This window comes from Euprymna scolopes, chromosome 35 (genome assembly GCF_053919585.1).
Source record: "Euprymna scolopes isolate OS-2025 chromosome 35, ASM5391958v1, whole genome shotgun sequence".
Taxonomy (NCBI): Eukaryota; Metazoa; Mollusca; class Cephalopoda; order Sepiida; family Sepiolidae; genus Euprymna; species Euprymna scolopes.
Window position 1 is genome coordinate 13,071,893 of NC_136516.1, and position 24,193 is coordinate 13,096,085.

Consider the following 24,193-nt stretch of genomic DNA (forward strand, 5'->3'; position numbering starts at 1 on the left):
AGAGAGGATGAGAGACAGACAGACAGACAGACAGAGAGGATGACAGACAGACAGACAGACAGACAGAGAGGATGACAGACAGACAGAGAGGATGAGAGACAGACAGAGAGGATGAGAGACAGACAGAGAGGATGAGAGACAGACAGAGAGGATGAGAGACAGACAGAGAGGATGAGAGACAGACAGAGAGGATGAGAGACAGACAGACAGAGAGGATGAGAGACAGACAGACAGACAGAGAGGATGAGAGACAGACAGACAGACAGAGAGGATGAGAGACAGACAGACAGACAGAGAGGATGAGAGACAGACAGACAGACAGAGAGGATGAGAGACAGACAGACAGAGGATGAGAGACAGACAGACAGACAGACAGAGAGGATGAGAGACAGACAGACAGAGAGGATGAGAGACAGACAGACAGAGAGGATGAGAGACAGACAGACAGACAGACAGAGAGGATGAGAGACAGACAGACAGACAGACAGAGAGGATGAGAGACAGACAGACAGACAGAGAGGATGAGAGACAGACAGACAGACAGAGAGGATGAGAGACAGACAGACAGACAGAGAGGATGAGAGACAGACAGACAGACAGAGAGGATGAGAGACAGACAGACAGACAGAGAGGATGAGAGACAGACAGACAGACAGAGAGGATGAGAGACAGACAGACAGACAGAGAGGATGAGAGACAGACAGACAGAGAGGATGAGAGACAGACAGACAGAGAGGATGAGAGACAGACAGACAGAGAGGATGAGAGACAGACAGACAGACAGACAGAGAGGATGAGAGACAGACAGACAGACAGACAGAGAGGATGAGAGACAGACAGACAGACAGACAGAGAGGATGAGAGACAGACAGACAGACAGACAGAGAGGATGAGAGACAGACAGACAGACAGACAGAGAGGATGAGAGACAGACAGACAGACAGACAGACAGAGAGGATGAGAGACAGACAGACAGACAGACAGAGAGGATGAGAGACAGACAGACAGACAGACAGAGAGGATGAGAGACAGACAGACAGACAGACAGAGAGGATGAGAGACAGACAGACAGACAGACAGACAGAGAGGATGAGAGACAGACAGACAGACAGACAGACAGAGAGGATGAGAGACAGACAGACAGACAGACAGAGAGGATGAGAGACAGACAGACAGACAGAGAGGATGAGAGACAGACAGACAGACAGAGAGGATGAGAGACAGACAGACAGACAGAGAGGATGAGAGACAGACAGACAGACAGACAGAGAGGATGAGAGACAGACAGACAGACAGACAGAGAGGATGAGAGACAGACAGACAGACAGACAGAGAGGATGAGAGACAGACAGACAGACAGACAGAGAGGATGAGAGACAGACAGACAGACAGAGAGGATGAGAGACAGACAGACAGACAGACAGAGAGGATGAGAGACAGACAGACAGACAGACAGAGAGGATGAGAGACAGACAGACAGACAGAGAGGATGAGAGACAGACAGACAGACAGACAGAGAGGATGAGAGACAGACAGACAGACAGAGAGGATGAGAGACAGACAGACAGACAGACAGAGAGGATGAGAGACAGACAGACAGACAGACAGAGAGGATGAGAGACAGACAGACAGACAGAGAGGATGAGAGACAGACAGACAGACAGACAGACAGAGAGGATGAGAGACAGACAGACAGACAGACAGACAGAGAGGATGAGAGACAGACAGACAGACAGACAGAGAGGATGAGAGACAGACAGACAGACAGACAGAGAGGATGAGAGACAGACAGACAGACAGACAGAGAGGATGAGAGACAGACAGACAGACAGACAGAGAGGATGAGAGACAGACAGACAGACAGAGAGGACGAGAGACAGACAGACAGACAGAGAGGACGAGAGACAGACAGACAGACAGAGAGGATGAGAGACAGACAGACAGACAGAGAGGATGAGAGACAGACAGACAGACAGAGAGGATGAGAGACAGACAGACAGACAGAGAGGATGAGAGACAGACAGACAGACAGAGAGGATGACAAACAGACAGACAGACAGAGAGGATGACAGACAGACAGACAGACAGAGAGGATGACAGACAGACAGACAGAGAGGATGACAGACAGACAGACAGAGAGGATGAGAGACAGACAGACAGACAGAGAGGATGAGAGACAGACAGACAGAGAGGATGAGAGACAGACAGACAGAGAGGATGAGAGACAGACAGACAGACAGAGAGGATGAGAGACAGACAGACAGACAGAGAGGATGAGAGACAGACAGACAGAGAGGATGAGAGAGATAGAGAGAGATGATGAGAGAGAGAGACACTGCACCACGGGTCCTTGTCCACAAGGATCCGTGGCGCAGTGGTTAGAGTACTTGGAAAAATCAATTGTAAAAGTGATATTCTCCTGAAGGTTGAAGGTTCAATCCTGTGTGGGTGACCGAAAAAGTAAATTTGCGAATTACTTAGGACCACTATCCAATCATGGCTGATGGAACCAGAGTACGCTATCCCTGCGAAGTAAATAAAGGGTTTGCTCAAAATTCCGTCCAAATTCCTGAGTTCAACAAGATACACCTGAAGAAGGTCGGAGGTTACATCGACCAAAACATGAAAATCACACTCAAGATGAGAACAGTAGTCCGATGAATAATAATACAAATAACTAATCCTCATCTCCAAAATTCAGAAACGCTGTCTGCTCATCCTTCAGTTGACATTCATGTCTGGAGATTTCAATGTTCAATGTGGAAGGGTTAACCAACTCAAACAAGACAATCGGTTTTGGCAAATAGCAGGTCCTGAAGCGTTTGTTCCCAATCATCATCAATGGACCGAAGATAATCTCAGCATCAGAGAATGCCAAACTCTTTGCGGCTAATTCTACCCTATGCGATCAAAGCCGCCAACTTCTCTTTTCTTTCCCACAAAAAAGATGTTGCAAGCCTGTCTCTGCTTTATCATTATTTTCATGGCAAGCGCTCGTTAGAGCTTCAATTTATGGTTCCCCTTCCAAACTTTCATGAAAAACACTTGTCTAGCTGAAATCACTATCAATAATTTCCCCCACTCTTTATCTGTGCCTAAACGTAGATTCCATGAACAAAGCTTCTTTCTTAGAACTGCACGCCTGTGAAACTCTTCCGTTTGTCTGCTCTTCAGCTGACTACAATATGGTTGTCTTCAAGTCCAACATTTACAAGTTCTTGATGAGCCATCTACTTAAGTAATAGAATTTACTAAATTTCCACTACTAATGATTACTCTGATATAGTCCCATTGACTACCGTACACTCATTAATCCTTATCCTCGAGTGGCCTCCGAGTCTGGATAAGTGGTGATTTTCTTTGTAAAAAAAAAAAAAAAAAAAAAAAAAGGACCCAATAAAAATACAGGAAAATACACGAGAATTGCAAACGAACAACGTTTTCTATACAACAACAGCTAACAAACAGAGGAAGAAGTTTGGGTAACCTCAAGTGCTCAGTAAGCATTCGGATAAAATCAGGTAGCAGAACAAACACTGCCACCTACTGATGGCGTCATGCGACTTGAAGTCAGATTTCAGAAAGATTGTATCTTAGTGCATGCGTCTCCCATAGTATTGCGGCATATAATGCTGAGGCCAGCAGACAAATACGGAAAGTCAGTGCGATAGTGCTCAACATCAGAAGCTGGAACATTGCATTATACTAAATTAGACAGCTTATTCTCTTAAAAAGCCCAATCATCAATATATATAAAAGGCAAAATGTGTGTGTGTGTATGCATGTTCGCTTTTTGTGTATGTCTGTAAAAGGGTTTTTTCGTCAGCCTTCTCGGTCAGCCCGCTACTTAAAACTTTATATTACGTCTAAATCGTAATATTTACGACTTAAGAATGGAGGTCGCGTGTGTATTTAATTTGCCCGACTTTTACCAGCTCATCGCGTCTTCAAAAAACGAATGATGGGGTGGGGGGGAAACAGTAACTGGCTTGCAGCGCAAAACTAGGTCAAACATCACGCCACTTCCTCGCACCTGTATATTTCACTTTATAAACCTTAACTTAACATGCTTATCAATTTTTCCGGCTTTTTTCCCTTTTCATTTCCACCTTCGCGTCAAGGTTTCAGGGTTCAATCCTACCTTCCTACTAAAACATTTTTCTTCTTTTACACCTCCAAACACCCGGCCAACGTTTTTTTTTTTTTTTTTTTTTTTAAAAACACACACACCTCCAAACACCTGGGCAACGCCGGGTACTATAATATAAATATAATATAATATAAAGGGCAAAATGCGTGTGTGTGTGTGTGTGTGTGTCTGCCAAAAACTTTCAACATACACGACAGATCCTGACGAGATTGATATCATTTTGAAGCTCGACATCTTGGACGACAAATATCGAAAAATTGGCCAATAGCATTAATTCCTTCACCCTTAATTGGCCGGTTTTCTACAAGGAAGAGTTGCTTTCTTCGTTGACATTTTCGCAAGTCAATGTCCCCATTGTATTGACTAGCCTTAATTCCAATGCTCGCGACTTCCAGTTTTGCTATGGACGCATCGGCTAAGATGTTAGGTTTTAATCTTTTTCTCCTTCGCGTTACAGTTTAGAGTCGTCCTGCCTACTACCACTTTGTTTTTTTTTTTTTAACACCTCTCTCCACTCGGGCTGCCTACTGTTGCTTCGATTTTTGTTTATAGTTAAAATACTGGCAAGCAGAAACAAAGTCCCCCCCCCCGGTTCTTGTATTTATTTAATGTCCTTGCATATAGCTGATCTCCAAGAGGAGGAAGGGAAAGCAGACAGTAAAAAAAAAAAAAAAAAAATGATACTCCATTTAGAAAAATAATTGTTTTTGTTTTTCTTTTGTTTTCAAGAATATTCCTGCTCGACACTCCCACTGCAAACATTCTTCTAGAGGCTTGAAATGCCATAGTCAAAACATCACATCAAAACGTTAATAAAAATGAGGGAGGATTTAAGCATTCCACATAAAAAAAATTCTAAATTAGAATTATTTATTTTTAAACTAGCCAGTCTCATTTTTACACGTTACTGCCTTACAACTTCTGTATTAGTAAAACTCAAACAAATTCTCATTTGCCTGTATGTGTGTTTCTCGTCTATGCATAACTTTGATAAATGCAAACTCAGTTTTTGAGTATTTACTATTAATAAAATCAAGGTTGTCGGATATTTTTGACTTCCGGTTTCTGCTATCCATTTGACTGGTTAAGCAGACAAGAAAGTCATTCTTAACATGGAGACAAGGCTTTCACATTATCTGATAGGAAGATAATCATTAGAGCTAGGACAACAGAATATTCTTTTCATTGTTTTTAATTCTTTCGAATGTGTATCCGTTGATATCTTATATGCTTTTATATAGAGTGATGAAATGAAAAGAATATTGTTGTCATAGCCCTAATAATCATTAATCAGAAGAGACCATATCTTGCTTGTCACCGTTATCCCATCTGCAGAGCGGAAACCAGAAGTCAAACAGAGCAAACAATCTTGATTTTAACAAAAATAGTTGAAATCTAACATACAAAGTAAATACGAACCATCTCCCGCTCCGTTTTTCTGTACCTTTTTTTTTTATTAATAAGCCTTTTTACTATTATTGCAGGCTATTTAGTATAATGGTTAGTGTGTTGGTTAATGGTCTGGGAGATCAGGGTTCAATTCTTGGATTGAGCCATACGAAAAAAAAACAAAAAACAAAAACAAAAAAAAAACGGTACCCTATGCTGCCACTCAGCACTATAAGGCGAGGATCAAGGGTAAGTGAAGTAATCTACAGAAAGTTGTAGCACCCTCCTCTACACCTTCATGTAATTGCTAACAAAAAGGGAATCCTTGGGTCACCTTCGACTATGGTCAACCACTTCACTTTTACTACAAGCTGCATCCAAAAATGTATTTAGTTGGTGATTTACGGCAAATATTGGTCAGTGATGTTTAAAAAGAATAAGAGAAAATTAAAACAAATTAATTTTAATTCCGTTTTTAAAGAATTTGTAAGCATAACTATTTGTGGCTTGAAATGCGTTCATTTGCATATGAATAAATTAAATGTGTTAAAAAAAGAATGAATTCAAGAGAAGAGAGAGTCAAGTTTTTGGCACCGAAGAAAACATTTCGGAATTTATGAAGTGCGAATGCTGTCAACCCCCCCCCCCCCCACACACTTTTTTTTTTTTTTTTTTTAATTCTTAGATTACACTATTTTAAAATATTTCTGTCTAAGCTCTTCAAATCGACATGTTCGATAGAAAATTTTAAATATGCGAATCAAAATCTTGTAATGAATTCTTATGAAAATTTGAATAAGGATTCTAGGCATGAGGTTTGGTATCATCTTTATTTTAATCTTTTTCAGGAGACATAAAAATGGTGCAAGACTACTGCTCAGGGAATTAATCTTACCCATCCTGAATGTTCCAGAGGTCTTGACTACTAAACTGTAGATATCGAGGGGTTATGTGCAGTTTAAGACATGCTAAATAGTTGTTGCAGGAAGCTGGCTCGATTTTACAGGGCTTTGATCTTCTTAAAGAAACATTAAAAGTTGTACAAACCCTTTTTTTTTTTTAACAATATATCAACCTTTTTTGGCTCACTTAATGCTAAGTCCAGTCATTTTAGTCAAAGCTTTTAGACCTCAAGTTCTTTACATCTTCAAATATTTGTGTAGTTTAGTTCGGTTGTTTTATGGTAGAGCAACTCTTGGGTTGATTAATACAGAATCCAGTCATTTTGGAAAACGTTTTTATGCTTATGATTCTTTATATCTTCAAAATTTTATTCATGGTGTTTGGTTTGAAGATTTTGTAGAAAAAAAGTTTTGTTTTTCACTTTTCAGAACATGATTGAGTTTTACAAAGAGAAAAAAAAACAATGTTTGGTGCTTTTCAGCCAGGAAGTCAGTATCTTCAGACATCCTGATCTGGTAGCACCAGATGGTCTAGCATATTATCCAACCCAAGAATAATAGTGACTAAGGGGTAATTCCACATTCCTCACAACCCCCAAATGGGGCCCCTCACTACTGAATGTCTTTTAAAGTCATACTCAGAACCTGTTCTGTTTGTGGAATTAATCTTATCCGTCATAGGACAGGTATTCTTCTCATATATGTGTGTGTGTATATATATATAAGAACTGCTGATAAAAAGAACAAATATGAAAGATAAAATCATGAAACTATCTAAATATCAAGGTTTATAAAAACGCTTACATCATGCTCAATGATTAGCCTACATATTTCACACAGTAGTGTTTACGATATTTTTTTTTTTTTTTTTACAAAGGCATCACCACATTATCAAGGCCCAGAGGCCACTCAAGGATAAGGGTTAAAGAGTGTACGGTCTTGGTCGCAAAGGGTAGAATTAGCTGCAAAGTTCTTGACAAAGAGTTTGGCTTTGTCTGATGCTGACGAGATTACCTCAGGTCCATTGATAATAGTTGGGATGGAGCACACGCTTCTGTTCAGGATTCTGTTTGCTATTTGCCAAAACTGGTGGGAACCAAGCCGCTGCTCAGCTACTTTGGACTTAACAGATTGAGCATACAACACTCTTGCGTTCCTTATTACTTTCTTACAATGGTTGCTGGCAGTCCTGAAAACGGCTTTAGTTTCCATACATCTATTACGTTTGAAGCAGTGGAAAAAGTGATTTCTGTGCGCAATGGCAGCAGCACATTCTGGAGAGAACCATGGCTGGCTGTTAGGTTTTTGCTGAAACTTTTTAGAGGGTATGAAATGGTCAATACCTACAATTAACCATTCAGTTAGGTCTAATACTATAGAGGACACATCCTTTTTAAACATGGAATGCAGAGGTAGATCAGATATAAATGTACGGAAGCTATCCCAGTCAGCCTTAGTGTATCGATATACTGTACGATGAAGAGGTACGTCTGGGGACTTATTACATTTCATTTTTATCTTAATTGATACAACAGAGTGGTCGGAAGATCCAAGAGGCGACAGAACAGAAACTGAACATAGTTCAGGGCAAGTTGTGAGAAAAAGGTCTAGTAGGCTCGCATACTGGCCGTCATTATCGGGCACACGGGTAGGTTCCTGAACAATCTGAGTGAGGTCATAGGCAATGGAGAAATCATGACAGAACCTCCCCTCATCATCGGTCTTGTTTGAGTGGGTCAACCATTCGACGTTGTGAACATTGAAGTCTCCACATACGTGAATGTTAGCTGAAGGATAAGTAGAAAGGACTTGGTCAATTTTCTCAGATATGCTTTGAAAGATAGTAACTCCGCTGTTGTGGGGGCGAGAGAGAGTAAATATAAATGCAGTAGTGTGAGCTAAAGCAACCCGGAAGCACATATAGGGTAAGTTAGGATCTTCCCTGAAGATGTCCCTCCCACATGGAAAGCTATCTTTAATATAGGCACATATTCCATGCAAATTCATTAGTTTAGATTTAAATACATAAAAATCAAACAATATTTAAGAGAAAGATATTTTATTCATAATGCCAAAAAGAGAAAGATATTTTAGTCACGAACCAGGGACCTTTTAGACGTATTTTGTTAAGTAATTTCTTTTACCAACAACAGTAACAACGTTCACAGGTAATAGCAGTAGTCCTTGCTTCTTCCCTTCACTGACAACACGAAACGGTCATTCTTAGCATTAGTGTAACAGAGCAGCAACTGCATGGAGATATGCAAATGACCAAGCCAGCTGCTCAAAGTGATGTCACAGCAGAGATAAAAGAGCACAGGTGTTCAGAGAAGAACATTTGAGACAAGACAAGAGAAGCACATGTTAGAGTGTGACGTTGTAGCGGAGACAAGTCACACGTAGCCGGAGAAGGAGAAATGAATTGCTTAAATATTTAGAAAAAATTTGTTGTTGGAAATACTAGATATAAAGGCTTTTGTTGGGGAAAAAAAAAAGTTGAGTTTTTTTCCTTTCCTCTATTTCTTTGCGATAAACATGTTGGGTCCATTTACATGTAACAACACTTAAAATATGTAACAACAATGAAACATTAGTAGAAGCCCTTGTTTCTTCTGAAAGCATTGTTATAGATAAATGATACTAATGAAAAAAACTAAATGATAAACCTGAAGAAAGCTAGAAGGTACATCGACCGATAGCGTGAAAAATACAAATATCCGACAAGAACTCAAGTCGGAAGGAAGTCAACATATAATATAAGGTGATTTGGTTGTTTGGTTGTTTTCGGGTTATTTAATGCCGAATCCAGTTATTTTAGAAATAGAATTCATGTTGCTTCTACTTATTTTGTAGAAGGTTTTTATTTTTCAATTGTTAGTTTGTAGTGTTTGGTTTGGTTGTTTTATAGTGGATCTTATTTTTTTCCCTGCCCTGCAGAACATGAATGAGTTCTGTAATGAGAGAGGGAAAAGGGTTACAGTATTAATGTTTGGTATATTTTAAATTAGGGAACCAGTCAGGAAATGGGGGTGATAGAAAGAGAAAGGGAAAATGGGAAGAAGTAAAAGGGGGAACAGGTGGGTTGTTTTTTTTGGTTTTGGAGAACATAAGTTTTGCAAAAGAAAGTAGAAAAACAAAAAGCATCAATGTTAGGTGGATTTCGTCTCAGGAAGCCAATATCTTCAAACAGCCTGATCTGGTAGCGCCAGACAGAGATGAGGTTCTCAACAGAAACTATTTGAGAAGTAGGTTTGTTCGGCTGTTAATACAATATTCCAAGTGCATTCATATAATACGAGTCGAGTTTGGATGGTTAAATCCACCTTTGTGAACCTTCAGCAGTTGTTGTGGACCGTTAAGATATCTCAGGGGGCATATCTTCTTATCAGTACTCCAGTCGATCTTCCTGCATGGTTGTGAGACTTTAGCAATGAGGATGGTTGATCCATTCAAGTTGGACATTTTTGATGATGACTGAAACAATAATAACACCGGAAAATGTTTGGTTATAGTGTCGAAAATCTGAGAATTAACCATCGACCTTTCGATGCGTTTGGTTGAGTAATTCCTTTTACGAACGACAGTGACGACATTTGCTCATAATATCACAGCAGTAGGAATTATTTCTTCTTTTAACCAACGGCACAAGACGACCACTCTGAGCATTAGCAGTAATCCTTGTTTTGTCTCTTCAACAACACGAGAAATAAACAACATCAAAAACAAACACAATCAACATGGCTCAGAGGCTAAGGAAGAAGAGTGGAGAGTTGTACATTTTGGTTTCAATTCTAGCTGATAGCACTCAAATTATATATATTTTTAGTTTTAATCTCACTACTATATATTAAGTTCAATATGATAATCAATAGAGAATTTTCTCCATAATAAATATGTAATCTGTATTAATTAAAATATCATATTTAAGCATATCTTATGACCGGGCAATACCGAGCAGCCTGCTAGTTACAGTATAAAAATTCTTAATCCATAACAAATTTAATCCTGTGAGCATGCAAAACCTATATTTTTTGAGCCACTGTTCGTCAGTTGGTCACGTTTCTGTTTGAAATTGTTTTAATCACAAAACATGCAGATCAAATAGATGCATCTCATTTTCAATGCGCTCATCCAACTCTATAAGAAAGACTTCACCTGTCATGCTTAAGTTTGAAATAAAAATTTTGTTGGTCTGTCAGGCTTAAGTTTGAAATAGAGCATTTAAATTCAAAGATAGCATTTTCATTGTTAAAAACTCGATTTGAAATGAATGCATCTGAAGAATACCCATTCTTGTTTAAAGTAAGTTCAATTTTTAGAATGGGGTTTCAATTGATCAAAATTAAACTACTTACCTTTTCAATTTCCTCCAACAGTTCGATTGTTGTTTTTTGTTTCTGAAAATACAAAACAAAAAATTTTTGAAGTAAGAAAACAGATATAAAATATTTCACAGATTTTTACGCGAATCTAGAATTCAACAAAATGTCTTAGAAGCTTCAGCTTTATTGATAAAACTAAATCGGCAACATTTATCGAATGAGAGTTCGATGCTAAATTGATAGTTCCTATTTACAATGCCTCCCCACGGGACAGAGTTAGACACCAGGGTCGTTTTTTTAATGTGGAGAAAAGGAACAAAAATAAAAATTGTCTCAGTCGTGAAGGATTTCTCCTCCACTGACAGAACAAGAAATCGAAGTGGAGCATCTGAAGAACAGATACTACACTGTGATCGATGCTAAATTGATAGTTGAATATGATTAAATTTGCGCCCATTTTTTCATTAAATACTCATCACTTACTGCAAATTTTCAGGTCCATACAAAATTTCATCCAGATCAGACCAGTAGTTTCCAAGAAAAACTAGAGCACGTAGACAGAGAGATAATGAAAAATAAAAATTTTGTTGGATAATTACATATGGAATTATTTTATTCACTATTAATTCAACTAGCAAATATATGCTACCTCTGGACACATTTTTGCTAGCCTTGAGAGATGGCATCATGACCATAGAACAGATACATTATCATCCTCCATATAAAAGGACGTAAAACTTTTTGGAGCATCAGAATAATGCTGCAAATTTTTGTTCCTATTTTCTGAATTCAAAAATTATTTTGTTTAAAAAATTAATTTTTCATTGTTGTTATTTATGATATTTATTTATATTGCCCCCACAAGTGTATTTTTACGTTTACATCATAGTTTTTAAGGTAACCTGAGAAAAAAAAAAGAAAAAAAAAGAAAAGAAAAAAGAAAGCAACAAAAACAAAAAAGAAAAAAAAGAAAAAAAAAAGAAAAAAAAAAGAAAAAAAAGAAAAAAAAAAAAAGAAAGAAAAAAAAAGAAAAAAAAGAAAAAAAAAAAAAAAAAAAGAAAAAAAAAAGAAAAAAAAAATTCAATAACTAAATATTCAGTGATTTTAAAAGAATCAACATCAGGAAAAATCTTTTTCAAATTTCACACAAAGGTAATTTATGTGTCTGGCAGTATGCTTAAGGTATGTTTTGTACAGAAATTCATCAGATAAGTATTAAAAAAAAAAAAAAAAATCCTATCTTGAAAATAGTCTTTTTCTCTTAAGATATTTTACGTTGCACCAGTCAAGGGAAATAAAATCTCAGCGAATTATTTCTTTAAAAAAAAGATTTGTCATCTGGAGATATAGCTCGGTAGTAGAGCTTCCGCTACAGATCGAATGATTCCCTATTCGAGCCAGGTATAAATTTTTCTTATTAATGAGTTCAATTTACAATAAAAGAGGTACCATTTAAAATTATCACAAATTATTTCTTCGTTTGCATATTTTAAAACTAAACATTAATCAGAAGTAACTTTTCCAGGGCATTCACCATGAAGCCCAAATATCAGCCGACATGATAGTGTAAACAAACACAAACGGAATTTGATGAACAACATTGTCATTATTTTTTAATTTTCTTTGCGAATTAATCTACCAGGCAAATTATTACTCATAATATATAATAATCAATAGAGGATTGATTCTCTAATAATACATACGCAATCTGCATAAATTAAAATATTATGTTAAAGTGTATTGTATGACCAGGCAACGCCGGGCGGCCAGCTAGTTATTTATAATTAATAGTTTCCATATTGTATTCATTGGCCAACATACACACTGCTTCTTTGAGGTGTGTTAATCTCCACTGTTCTGTCTATAGCTTTTACTTCATCTCAAAAGATGCTCAGACGGAGAGCTCATCTACGAATTCATTCTCCGGACCCCCAACTCTCTCTGAAGACGGTCTGAGGTTACAGCAGCTGAAATGTTATGAAACTAAGATGAGAACAGTAATTTGAATGCAAATCAACAATCCTCATTTTACAAATTCAAAAACATGTTTTAATACGTGTTTTTTTTTGTTTTTGTTTTTTTTTTTACATAGGTATCACCACTTATCAAGGCCAAGCGGCCACTCAAGGATAAGGGTTAAAGAGTGTACAGTAGAAATTGGACAATATAGTAATCGTTAGCAATGGAAATTCGGTAAATTTGTTAAGTGGAACGCCTCATCAGGAACTTGTTTACATTAGACTTGAAGACAACTATATTAGAAAGCAGGAAAACGGAAGACAATTCCACAGGCATGCAGTTCTAAGAAAGAAGCTTTGTTCATGGAATCTATGTTTAGGTTTAAGCACAGATAACGAGTGGGGGGGGAATTATTGATAGTGTTTTCAGCTAGACGAGCGTTTGTGAAAGTTTAGCGAGGGGGGGGGACCATAGAGTGAAGCTCAGTCGAACACTTTCCATGAAAATGATGATACAGTAGAGACAAACTTGCAACATCTCTTCTGTAGAAAGGATTTGAACCTGCCCTGCCAAGTTTACAGACAATTTCACACTTGCATCACCGTTTTCAGAAAGGATATTCCGCAAAACAACTTTAAGGCTAATTTAGTCGATTTCAGAAAAGGCCAACGATAAAACAGATAAGTTATATACTTTGAACTTTGTTGACGACTATCTAAATGAACTTTACTCAACGTTCAAGATGTTTATGGTTTACTTAACCTACAAGTGCAGGTTTGCCAATACTGTAAATTAAATCTGGCATTGCAAAACGTTGCTATCATTGGCCGATTCATTTTATTTCCTTCCAATACAATAAACAGCAAAAATCAACTCAAACTGAACAACATTATTAATACTCTTTTAACTAATACACACATTGTTGAGTAGGAATTTAAATTTAGTATTGGGACAATTAATCGGAATCAGGAATCGGTAAAATCGCAACTTTTGAGAGTATCGGAATCAGAAAAGTTTGTGCCTATTTTCCAATGCCAAAAACGATTCTTTTTGTCCTTTCCATTTGATTTTGTTTAATCAAAACTTTCCATTGCTGGTAGTAATGATAAAATGATAAATATTTATTGGTTTTAAAATACCAGTAAAACTGAAATCTAGAGATCATCCCCTACAAGTGTATTTTTACGCTTGATGAAATATCTGCACATTGAACATGTTTTTATGATAATTGTGAGGAAATAACTATGTATATAGTTAAATATTTAGAGATTTATAAAGAATTAGAATCGGGAATTGTATCGGAATTGGGAAAAAGTATTCAAACCTTCCCATCACTATTTTAATTAGTTTTTAAAAATTAACATGCAAACTGACAATGTGCAATTTGTTAAAATATTTTTAATTGATTCTAGGAAAATCCATAAACAAGAAAGAGAATGGACTAGGAATTGCAGTGCAAGATAGGTAAGGCCTCAGATACATTTAATCAACTTTGCGAGATTGAGGAGGGGGGGGGGGTAAAAAATTTATCCTCAAATAACACTGCTACATGAAAAGTGAAACTTGGTATTTCAAAACCATCCAAAAGAAATTAGATGCGTTTGATTCCAAGTGTCTTAGATCTTAGAAGAATTCTAGGGATCAAATGCAGCGATCAAACTACCAATTGAGAAATCAAAAATCGCACCAACAGATAGTATCGTCAATAATTTGCAAACATTTACACTGGCTCAGAATACCCGAAGATTATTTCCAGAAAATTGCCAACCAAATTCTCCAATGAACTAATGATGAAAAAAAAAGCAATCAAGATAGATTTGATAACAAAGGGAAAAAGATGGAGGGACACTGTGAATCCAGTTATTTTGGTAATAGTATTCATGTTGCATTCAGTTATTTTGTGGAAAGATTTTATTCTTCAAGCTCTTTGTATCTTCAATCGCTAGTTTGTAGTGTTTGGTTTGGTTGTTTTATAGTGGATTTTATTGTTTTTGTTCCCTGCCCTACAGAACATGAGTTTTGCGATTGGGAGAGGAAAAAGGGTTACAGCATTAATGTTTGGTACATTTTATGTTAGGAAACCAGTCAGGAAGTGAGGAAGATGGAAAAGGGGAAAAGGGTGGGTTGTTGTTTTTGTAGAACATAAGTTTTGCAAGAGGAAAAGTAGAAAAACAACAAGCATCAATGTTAGGAAACTACCACCATTACTAACCAGCAGAGTATTATCAATATCAGCTACAGGAAATGGTCTACCTGGCATGTGTATACAAAGTGATGATGTACGGAAATGATACCGGACCAGTGAGGGTTGAAAACTAGCGTAGCATGGGGGAAAAAAATGATATGCGGGATATGATGAATCTATAATACGAGTCTTAAAGTCAAGCTTAGATCTGATTTGATGACCTCACAGAATTTTATTTGGATAAAAGAGGATGTGTGCAGAAAAGGAAACTTTGGATTTAATCGTATTGAAAGAAGTTCTTAGTTTAGTACATGTAGAACAGTTGAGGTAACAGGATCAGATGACAGCAAAATATGTGAGAAAGTGATAAAACGTGACTAGTTTCATGGCCAATTTCTAAAAGCCATCCAACACATGCCATCATGCAAACTGGGTATTAAACTGATGATGATTGTAATATGACAAATATGTACTTCAAATCAAACTAGTTTTGACTTAAATTACCAATCAACCAAAAAGTTTCAACTCGACCTGACCTAAATAGTTGAGGAAACTGGTTTGAAAATAGAATTTTGCAGCAAGCGCAAAAAACCAGCAGAAATATGTGGATTCATCTAAAAATAGAATACTTTATATTTGGAATGTCAATATTGTCATAATATTGAACACTATTGAATTCAAATAATATCATCCAAAGATAGGCATTAAATATACTAAGACTGAGTTAATAAACGTTGGTTTCCCTAAAGCTTTGTTTGATATATTTTAATCACACAAAAACAAAAAATATCAAATATTTAGTTTAGGGATTGAGTTGTGTAAAAAGGGGGAAAAAAAATGAAAAAAAAAAGGCAAGAAAAGAAAAAAAGGGAAAAGAAAAAAAGGGAAAAGAAAAGGGAAAGAATGAGCTTCCAGTTTGTTCTAATTCATTGCATTTTGTAATCAACTCCTCCAATGAAACTATCTATAACTAAAATTTTTTTTAGTATATCATTTTCATCCTCCCTTCCTGCATGTTCATTAACACTCCATCCTTATTTCATACTAGCAGAGCTACTTGACGTTTCTATTAAAACTTCTCTACACCTCTATTCCTCCCTTTTCAACCTCCTCTTCTTCATCCAGCAAATTCCTCCCTAGCTGAACATACACATAGATGACTGTCTTTTTATAATTTCTTGGGGCATAAATCAGCATTTTTTTTTTGTTTCTAAAATACATGACACTGAAAAACCGACCTTCACCCCTAACGAAATCTGGTCCTGTTGACCCTCAAAGAATTTCTTCTAGATTTTTTATATCATTCATCCAGATGTCAATGTCAATCAAGAATATATCAACCTTGTGGGTATCTGTTTTGTAGTCTTATTTTTAGCTGGACATATACACATACAAACAAATGCTCTTTATATGAGAGTAGCAGGGATATCCGATGTTGCTTAAGGAAGAAAAATGTAACATTTCCATTAAAACTATATTCCTCGTTTTCCCTACCCTATCTTTCTCTTCCTCTCAGCCCATTCCTCTCTCGATATATACAGACAATTTTTTATATAATAGGTTTCAACCGTCTCCGATGAAACTTGGCCCATTTGATACCCAGAGATTGAATTTTTTCAGAATCTTAGATATTATTCATTCAAAGAAATACCGATTAAGAATATATCAACTTTGTAGGTCTTTGTTTCCTAGTTTTTTTTTGTTTGTTTTTTTACTTTGAACATACAAACACACAGACAACTGCCCTTTATATAACAGACATATCTCACTCTTGTTTCCATCACAAGTAATAAAAAAAGAATTGGAATAATCTTTTATATTTCCGTTTGCCCGTTTCCCACCTGACTACAACTTGGATGTCTTCAAGTCCAACATAAACAAATTCCTGATGAACCACACTTTATCAAATCTCCAATACTAACGATTACTACAATACTATCCCATTGATTACCGTACATGCAATAACCCTTATTCTCGAATGGCGTCCAGGCCTTGATAAGTGGTGAAAAAAAAGTAGTAATACCATTTAAGTCAAATAGTATTATAACTTCGTCATACACTAACGGACAAAGCCAGAGGATAGTAGCAAATCAGTTGTGTTTTTTTCTACTTTACAATATAAGCAGAAAATTTGCTCTATATGAGTACGAAATCTGCATGAATTAAAATATATTTCAGCATATTTTAAGACTGGGCAATGCCGGGCGACCTGCTAGTTTTCATTAATTCTCAGATTTTTGGTGATGAAACAAACCGATCCCAAGAAATACTCCAATTATGCACGTTTTATTTAGATGTACCTCAACAACTACCAACAAATTCTTGATCTGAATCAAATATCATTTATTGATAATATAAAAGATGTTAAAAATAAACCAAACTTACAAAGATTTGAATCTCACATGAGATTTAAACGTGTGAACAACGTTCATAATTGTTCTATAATCGCTCACATGCAACAAAAAGGAGGGAACTTATAAATACATATTGTTACCAATTGTGAGGTCAAACCTTTAATTGACTTCCTATGAGACCCAATCAAGATTTGCCAAGGTTTTTCTTGAAACCAATAAGACAATTACAAACTTTCATAAAATAATCTCTCACACAATAACGAGTATTTTGGGAGAGTTTCTTTTTATTTATTATTATTATTGGATTCACTAATAAGAAAAATTCACATCTTTGTTTTGAGAAGAAGAATGAACACTTTACAATTGAAAAGTTTTTAAGTTGCTATCTATTATGATCACATTGTTTTCTTGTTTTTCTACTAGTGTTGAAAACGAAAAGTTAGAGTTGTGTTGAAAGATAGAGATAAAAAGGGGGATGATAGAGAGAGATAAAAAGGGGGATGATAGAGAGAGATAAAAAGGGGGATGATAGAGAGAGATAAAAAGGGGGATGATAGAGAGAGATAAAAAGGGGGATGATAGAGAGAGATAAAAAGGGGGATGATAGAGAGAGATAAAAAGGGGGATGATAGAGAGAGATAAAAAGGGGGATGATAGAGAGAGATAAAAAGGGGGATGATAGAGAGAGATAAAAAGGGGGATGATAGAGAGAGATAAAAAGGGGGATGATAGAGAGAGATAAAAAGGGGGATGATAGAGAGAGATAAAAAGGGGGATGATAGAGAGAGATAAAAAGGGGGATGATAGAGAGAGATAAAAAGGGGGATGATAGAGAGAGATAAAAAGGGGGATGATAGAGAGAGATAAAAAGGGGGATGATAGAGAGAGATAAAAAGGGGGATGATAGAGAGAGATAAAAAGGGGGATGATAGAGAGAGATAAAAAGGGGGATGATAGAGAGAGATAAAAAGGGGGATGATAGAGAGAGATAAAAAGGGGGATGATAGAGAGAGATAAAAAGGGGGATGATAGAGAGAGATAAAAAGGGGGATGATAGAGAGAGATAAAAAGGGGGATGATAGAGAGAGATAAAAAGGGGGATGATAGAGAGAGATAAAAAGGGGGATGATAGAGAGAGATAAAAAGGGGGATACAAGAGAAAGAAGGGGGGGACTAACAGAAAGAAGGGGAGGGGACTAACAGAAAGAAGGGGAGGGGACTAACAGAAAGAAGGGGAGGGGACTAACAGAAAGAAGGGGAGGGGACTAACAGAAAGAAGGGGAGGGGACTAACAGAAAGAAGGGGAGGGGACTAACAGAAAGAAGGGGAGGGGACTAACAGAAAGAAGGGGAGGGGACTAACAGAAAGAAGGGGAGGGGACTAGCAGAAAGAAGGGGAGGGGACTAGCAGAAAGAAGGGGAGGGGACTAACAGAAAGAAGGGGAGGGGACTAACAGAAAGAAGGGGAGGGGACTAACAGAAAGAAGGGGGGGGACTAACAGAAAGAAGGGGGGACTAACAGAAAGAAGGGGGGACTAACAGAAAGGGGGGACTAACAGAAAGAAGGGGGGGCTAACAGAAAGAAGGGGGGGCTAACAGAAAGAAGGGGGGGCTAACAGAAAGTAGGGGCTAACAGAAAGTAGGGGCTAACAGAGAGCTAGAAAAGAGGGGCAAAGGGAAAGCTGACGCACAGAGCAAAACTAGCCAAGTATTCGAAACTATATTTCATAAATAAAGACAAACATTGATTTTTTTTTTTTAACGATTTCAATTTTCACACATGATTCGACAGCAAACTGGACTGTTGAAACAATCCACTTAGACTTGCAATTCTTTACATTGGTTCTCTGATGAAGATCTGTAAGGAGCCAAACCTCGAAATGAAACTCAACAAAACTCTACACAAACGAGACCAGCAATCTATTCAGAAGGCGACTTGTTAGCTAGCAAACATCGGAGAATGAATCGTCAATGTAGTGAACTCAACAATGTAATATTATATATGAAGTTGTTGAAGCTTAGCTTGTCTGCAAAACATTTTATTCAAATGACCTTGGTGTTAAGGAGAGTCGACTTGGTTGGTTCTCTTGCTGTCTTTTTTTTTCATCTTTTTTATTTATTTTAAATAAAATGTTTTTCTTGTTCTTCAAAATCAGCTATATCTCAAACTACTGAGAAGTAGACAATTCTGGCATTTTCTCAATGCAGTGGGTGTAAGACTAGACTGTTGTGAAATTATTTTAAAACTGACATCAGCAAAAAAGCATATAGCAGTGGTGAAGCTCCAAACCGATTAATAATGATATTTTTAAGTTGGCATTTCCAAGCTGAAATAGAACTACTACACCATATATATATATATATATACATACACACACACACGAATAAAATGCAAGGTTTCAACTATAACATCAGAAACTACATATGGATTTCAACCAAACTTGGAATGCAAATAAGCAAAAATAGAGAGAGGCTGAGAGCGAGAGGAAGGAACGCAGTCAGAGATCAAAGGTAAAAATGGTGAGGAAGGGACACAGGGAGAGACCAAGGAAAGAGAGGGAGGAAGGGACACAGGGAGAGACCAAGGAAAGAGAGGGAGGAAGGGACACAGGGAGAGACCAAGGAAAGAGAGGGAGGAAGGGACACAGGGAGAGACCAAGGAAAGAGAGGGAGGAAGGGACACAGGGAGAGACCAAGGAAAGAGAGGGAGGAAGGGACACAGGGAGAGACCAAGGAAAGAGAGGGAGGAAGGGACACAGGGAGAGACCAAGGAAAGAGAGGGAGGAAGGGACACAGGGAGAGACCAAGGAAAGAGAGGGAGGAAGGGACACAGGGAGAGACCAAGGAAAGAGAGGGAGGAAGGGACACAGGGAGAGACCAAGGAAAGAGAGGGAGGAAGGGACACAGGGAGAGACCAAGGAAAGAGAGGGAGGAAGGGACACAGGGAGAGACCAAGGAAAGAGAGGGAGGAAGGGACACAGGGAGAGACCAAGGAAAGAGAGGGAGGAAGGGACACAGGGAGAGACCAAGGAAAGAGAGGGAGGAAGGGACACAGGGAGAGACCAAGGAAAGAGAGGGAGGAAGGGACACAGGGAGAGACCAAGGAAAGAGAGGGAGGAAGGGACACAGGGAGAGACCAAGGAAAGAGAGGGAGGAAGGGACACAGGGAGAGACCAAGGAAAGAGAGGGAGGAAGGGACACAGGGAGAGACCAAGGAAAGAGAGGGAGGAAGGGACACAGGGAGAGACCAAGGAAAGAGAGGGAGGAAGGGACACAGGGAGAGACCAAGGAAAGAGAGGGAGGAAGGGACACAGGGAGAGACCAAGGAAAGAGAGGGAGGAAGGGACACAGGGAGAGACCAAGGAAAGAGAGGGAGGAAGGGACACAGGGAGAGACCAAGGAAAGAGAGGGGGGAAGCAACACAGGGAACGACCAAGGAAAGAAAAAAAAGGGACAAGTGAAAAAATATAACCATAATGTTCAGATTTAATCTTCCTTTACATATCCACCATACGATTATCACATTTTTGTCACATGCAACACATGTCCTCAAGCCTTATTGGACAGATTTCACTTGTATGTATCAACACACTGTGCACCCATGACTGACAACACTTTCCATAATTACAATTGAAGCTGATCAGTTCTGTTTAGGAAGAGAAGCCGACTGTGCCTAGAACTTTGTTGTACAAATAATTTCTCCATATTTGAATTTTCATCCACATCCAAACTGGTCATCTCTTAACCTACCTCTAATTCACTCCTGTACCCGATGCTTATAAGGCACAGCAAAAGGCCGAGTTGCATCCAACTCCACTTACTGACCGAGGGAACTTCCCAACACTAGAATCATTGGTCATTACTTTGTGCCACTAATTCTAACACAACTGGCCATTTTTGTACATTGATTGAACAACAGTCAGCAACGACGATTTTCTTTTTAAGGCTTTCCAACATTACAACCATTATCACAATCTTCGCTCACAGACCTTTACTTTTTCATAGCTTTCCACCAAGTACTTAACCTAACGAATAGAAATGTATTTCTACTTTAACATTAAAAAAGTCATTAAATGAGTTGTTAATTCCAACACAATCTTCAACTTGATCATTTGTAGACACTGCTAAAACCTGTGCTCCCTCGGTGGTTACTAGTGTGAGAAACTGACGATATGTCTAGAAGAATAGAATATAGACAAGCAATCTAGGGCACGACATTGTGGTCAGCGGCACCGTTAGTACGTGGTGTCGCACTTCAATTACTCATTTGCTACTAGTTAACACAAACTCCACCAGACAACATCTCTTTGCACTTTGTCAAAAGCTTTTTCCAAATCTACAAATGCAAAATACCGGTTCTTCCTGTTACCAACATACTTCTCTTGCATTTCTCTCAGGATAAATACAGCATCAGTGGTACTTCACCCAGGTAAAAAAAAAAAATCAAAGTGCATTTCATCTATGCTTATTCGACTTATTTGTCGCTTAATTATTCTTGGAATCATTTTCAGAACCCGATCTATCAACTGTAAAACCTCAATAACAGCATCCATCCAGAGTTCCTCATTTACCCTTGTAGCAATTCATGATTGTACCAAATATTTTGAGGGGAATAAACCCCTGATATTATAATCCAATTTGTCAAGTCGGATCATCTTCATGCCTGTTTCACCCACGCTCTCCAACATTTCTGCCATAAAACCACCAAAAATTGAAAGAGAATCTAATTGCAGGATAACAGTGATTTTCAAGATGATATAAAAATCAACATCACAGTAAAATATATTTACTCATAAAAAAAACTTTTCAAATATTTATATTGATTGTATATTCATTGGTAGGTTGATGTAGGTCAGCATTAAAAGTAGGTCGGTTTCCTTGTTTAAGGACCTCGGTTTAGTATGGTAAGGAGGTAGTAAGAGGGAATCAGAAGAGAAGGAGAGATAGACGGGGAGAAAAGAGAGGTATCAAAAAAAAAAAAAAATGAAGAGCAAAAAGATACCTTTTTCTTGGAGAAATAATTACATATTTTTAGTCCTTGTGCATTTTAGGTTTGGAGGGAGAGAGTTCTTTTTTGTTTCCATTTTTGAAGAGCTCCACTTGGAACAAGCCGAGTATGCGGGGGGGGGGGGGTCCTCCTCCATGAGTGAATAAATCCATTCTGGCAAAAATTTACCTTCACCATGACTAATGTTTGTACAAAATTTTTTAAAAAGCCAAATATTATGGTTATTGAGAAAAGTGCGAACAAAACGAACAGAGGTAAATTACTAAGTACAAGCACTCCTTTGTCGGGGACCAGCAAGAGGAGAAACCACTGTTCAAAGCTATAACTTAATGATTGATTTGAATTATTACAAAGTTTTAATTTTGTAAATAAAATGTTTTCTTCAAGTCATTTTCAATAGAAGTTCGTCTTGTCAAGTCATATTTTCATAAATATTCAAAAAAAAAAAAAAAAAAAATGCCAATTACAATTATTTTATAAAACCTAATAAAAATTTTTAATTCAATAAATGTTCAGATAACCAATGTTTTATATTGTGTTATCAATTTAGTGCTTGTATTGCTTTTATCAATCCATGCAGAATTTCTTCAACTCTTGGGATTGTCCCACTTTATTCAGAGTAGAATTCTTCAAAAATGGAAATAAAAACTTTCCTCCAAACCTAAAATGTACAAGTACTAATATTTTTTAAATGTTCTAAAAGCAAAGTTGATTTGTCCATTTGTGAAAAGAGGAAAAGGGTGAAAAGAGGAAAAGGGTGAAAAGAGGAAAAGGGTGAAAAGAGGAAAAGGGTGAAAAGAGGAAAAGGGTGAAAAGGAAAAGGGAAAAAAGGAAAAGGGAAAAAAGGAAAAGGGAAAAAAAGGAAAAGGGAAAAAAAGGAAAAGGGGAAAAAGGAAAAGGGGAAAAAAGGAAAAGGGGAAAAAAGGAAAAGGGGAAAAAAGGAAAAGGGGAAAAAAGGAAAAGGGGGAAAAAAGGAAAAGGGGGAAAAAAGGAAAAGGGAAAAAAAGGAAAAGGGAAAAAAAGGAAAAGGGAAAAAAAGGAAAAGGGAAGTTTTGACACCCCTAACAGGAAACTTAATAAAAAAAAAATTAAAAAAAAAAAAAAAAACTCATAATTTCTCTTTTTAAAGTGGGTTGTTTTATTTTCTTTATGGAATATACTTCCAAAATAAACTATTAAAGTTGTTTAAAAAATAAGAAATATTTTTTAAAAACAGTGTTTACAATGTGCCGACGTGTCTTCATGCAGTCATTTTTTTTTTTTTTTACGCAATAAAATCAATTGAATTTTACGAGTTAAATATTTTTCAATTTTTAAACTTTAAAAATCTATCAAAATTTTTCTATTGGTTGAAGTTTTACGATATTTTCAGGGTCAATGGGAAATTTTATGCTCTTTCCAATAAACCAACTATAATATTTTAGAGAAACTTTTTTCTTTTAATTCACACCCCCCATTTTGAAATGTCTATTAAAATTTAAATAATTCATTCAAAGTTTTATATATCACAAATTGACGAGAAAAGATCAATAAATAAAATATTCTAATTTAAAAAAAAAAAAAAAAAAAAATCCGTAGTGGGTTTTTTAACGGCAAAAACTTATAAGTGAATGTGTTAATTTTTTAACTACAGAGGCACCAACACACTAATTTTGGTTTACAGCATGCAATAGAAAGAGATATTAATTGTGGCCCTTTGAAGCCACCGGAAGATAAACGCAAAGAAAATCAGAAATTTGTCTCCCTTTATTTGAACAGTTCAAAAATGAGTTCATGTTTTTTTTTTTTTGTAACCCTTGTTTAAAAAAGTATTTTATTTAAAAAGGACATGGAATATAAGCATAAATATGGATAAATTCTTAACAATGAACAATGGAAGTACCCATTGAATAGTATTTTTCATAGGTAAGTGATTTTTTGGAATT

The 24,193-nt window shown here is 37.1% G+C and overlaps 1 protein-coding gene across 1 annotated transcript in view; it reads right to left on the reverse strand.

Moving 5' to 3' along the window:
- Positions 1-24,193, reverse strand: part of LOC145259689 (endoplasmic reticulum junction formation protein lunapark-B-like) — a 197,161-nt gene that overhangs the window by 108,718 nt on the left and 64,250 nt on the right. Inside the window, 1 exon segment of the mRNA XM_080117357.1 lies at positions 10,797-10,838. Within this exon segment, the coding sequence (XP_079973483.1) occupies positions 10,797-10,838 (42 nt within the window).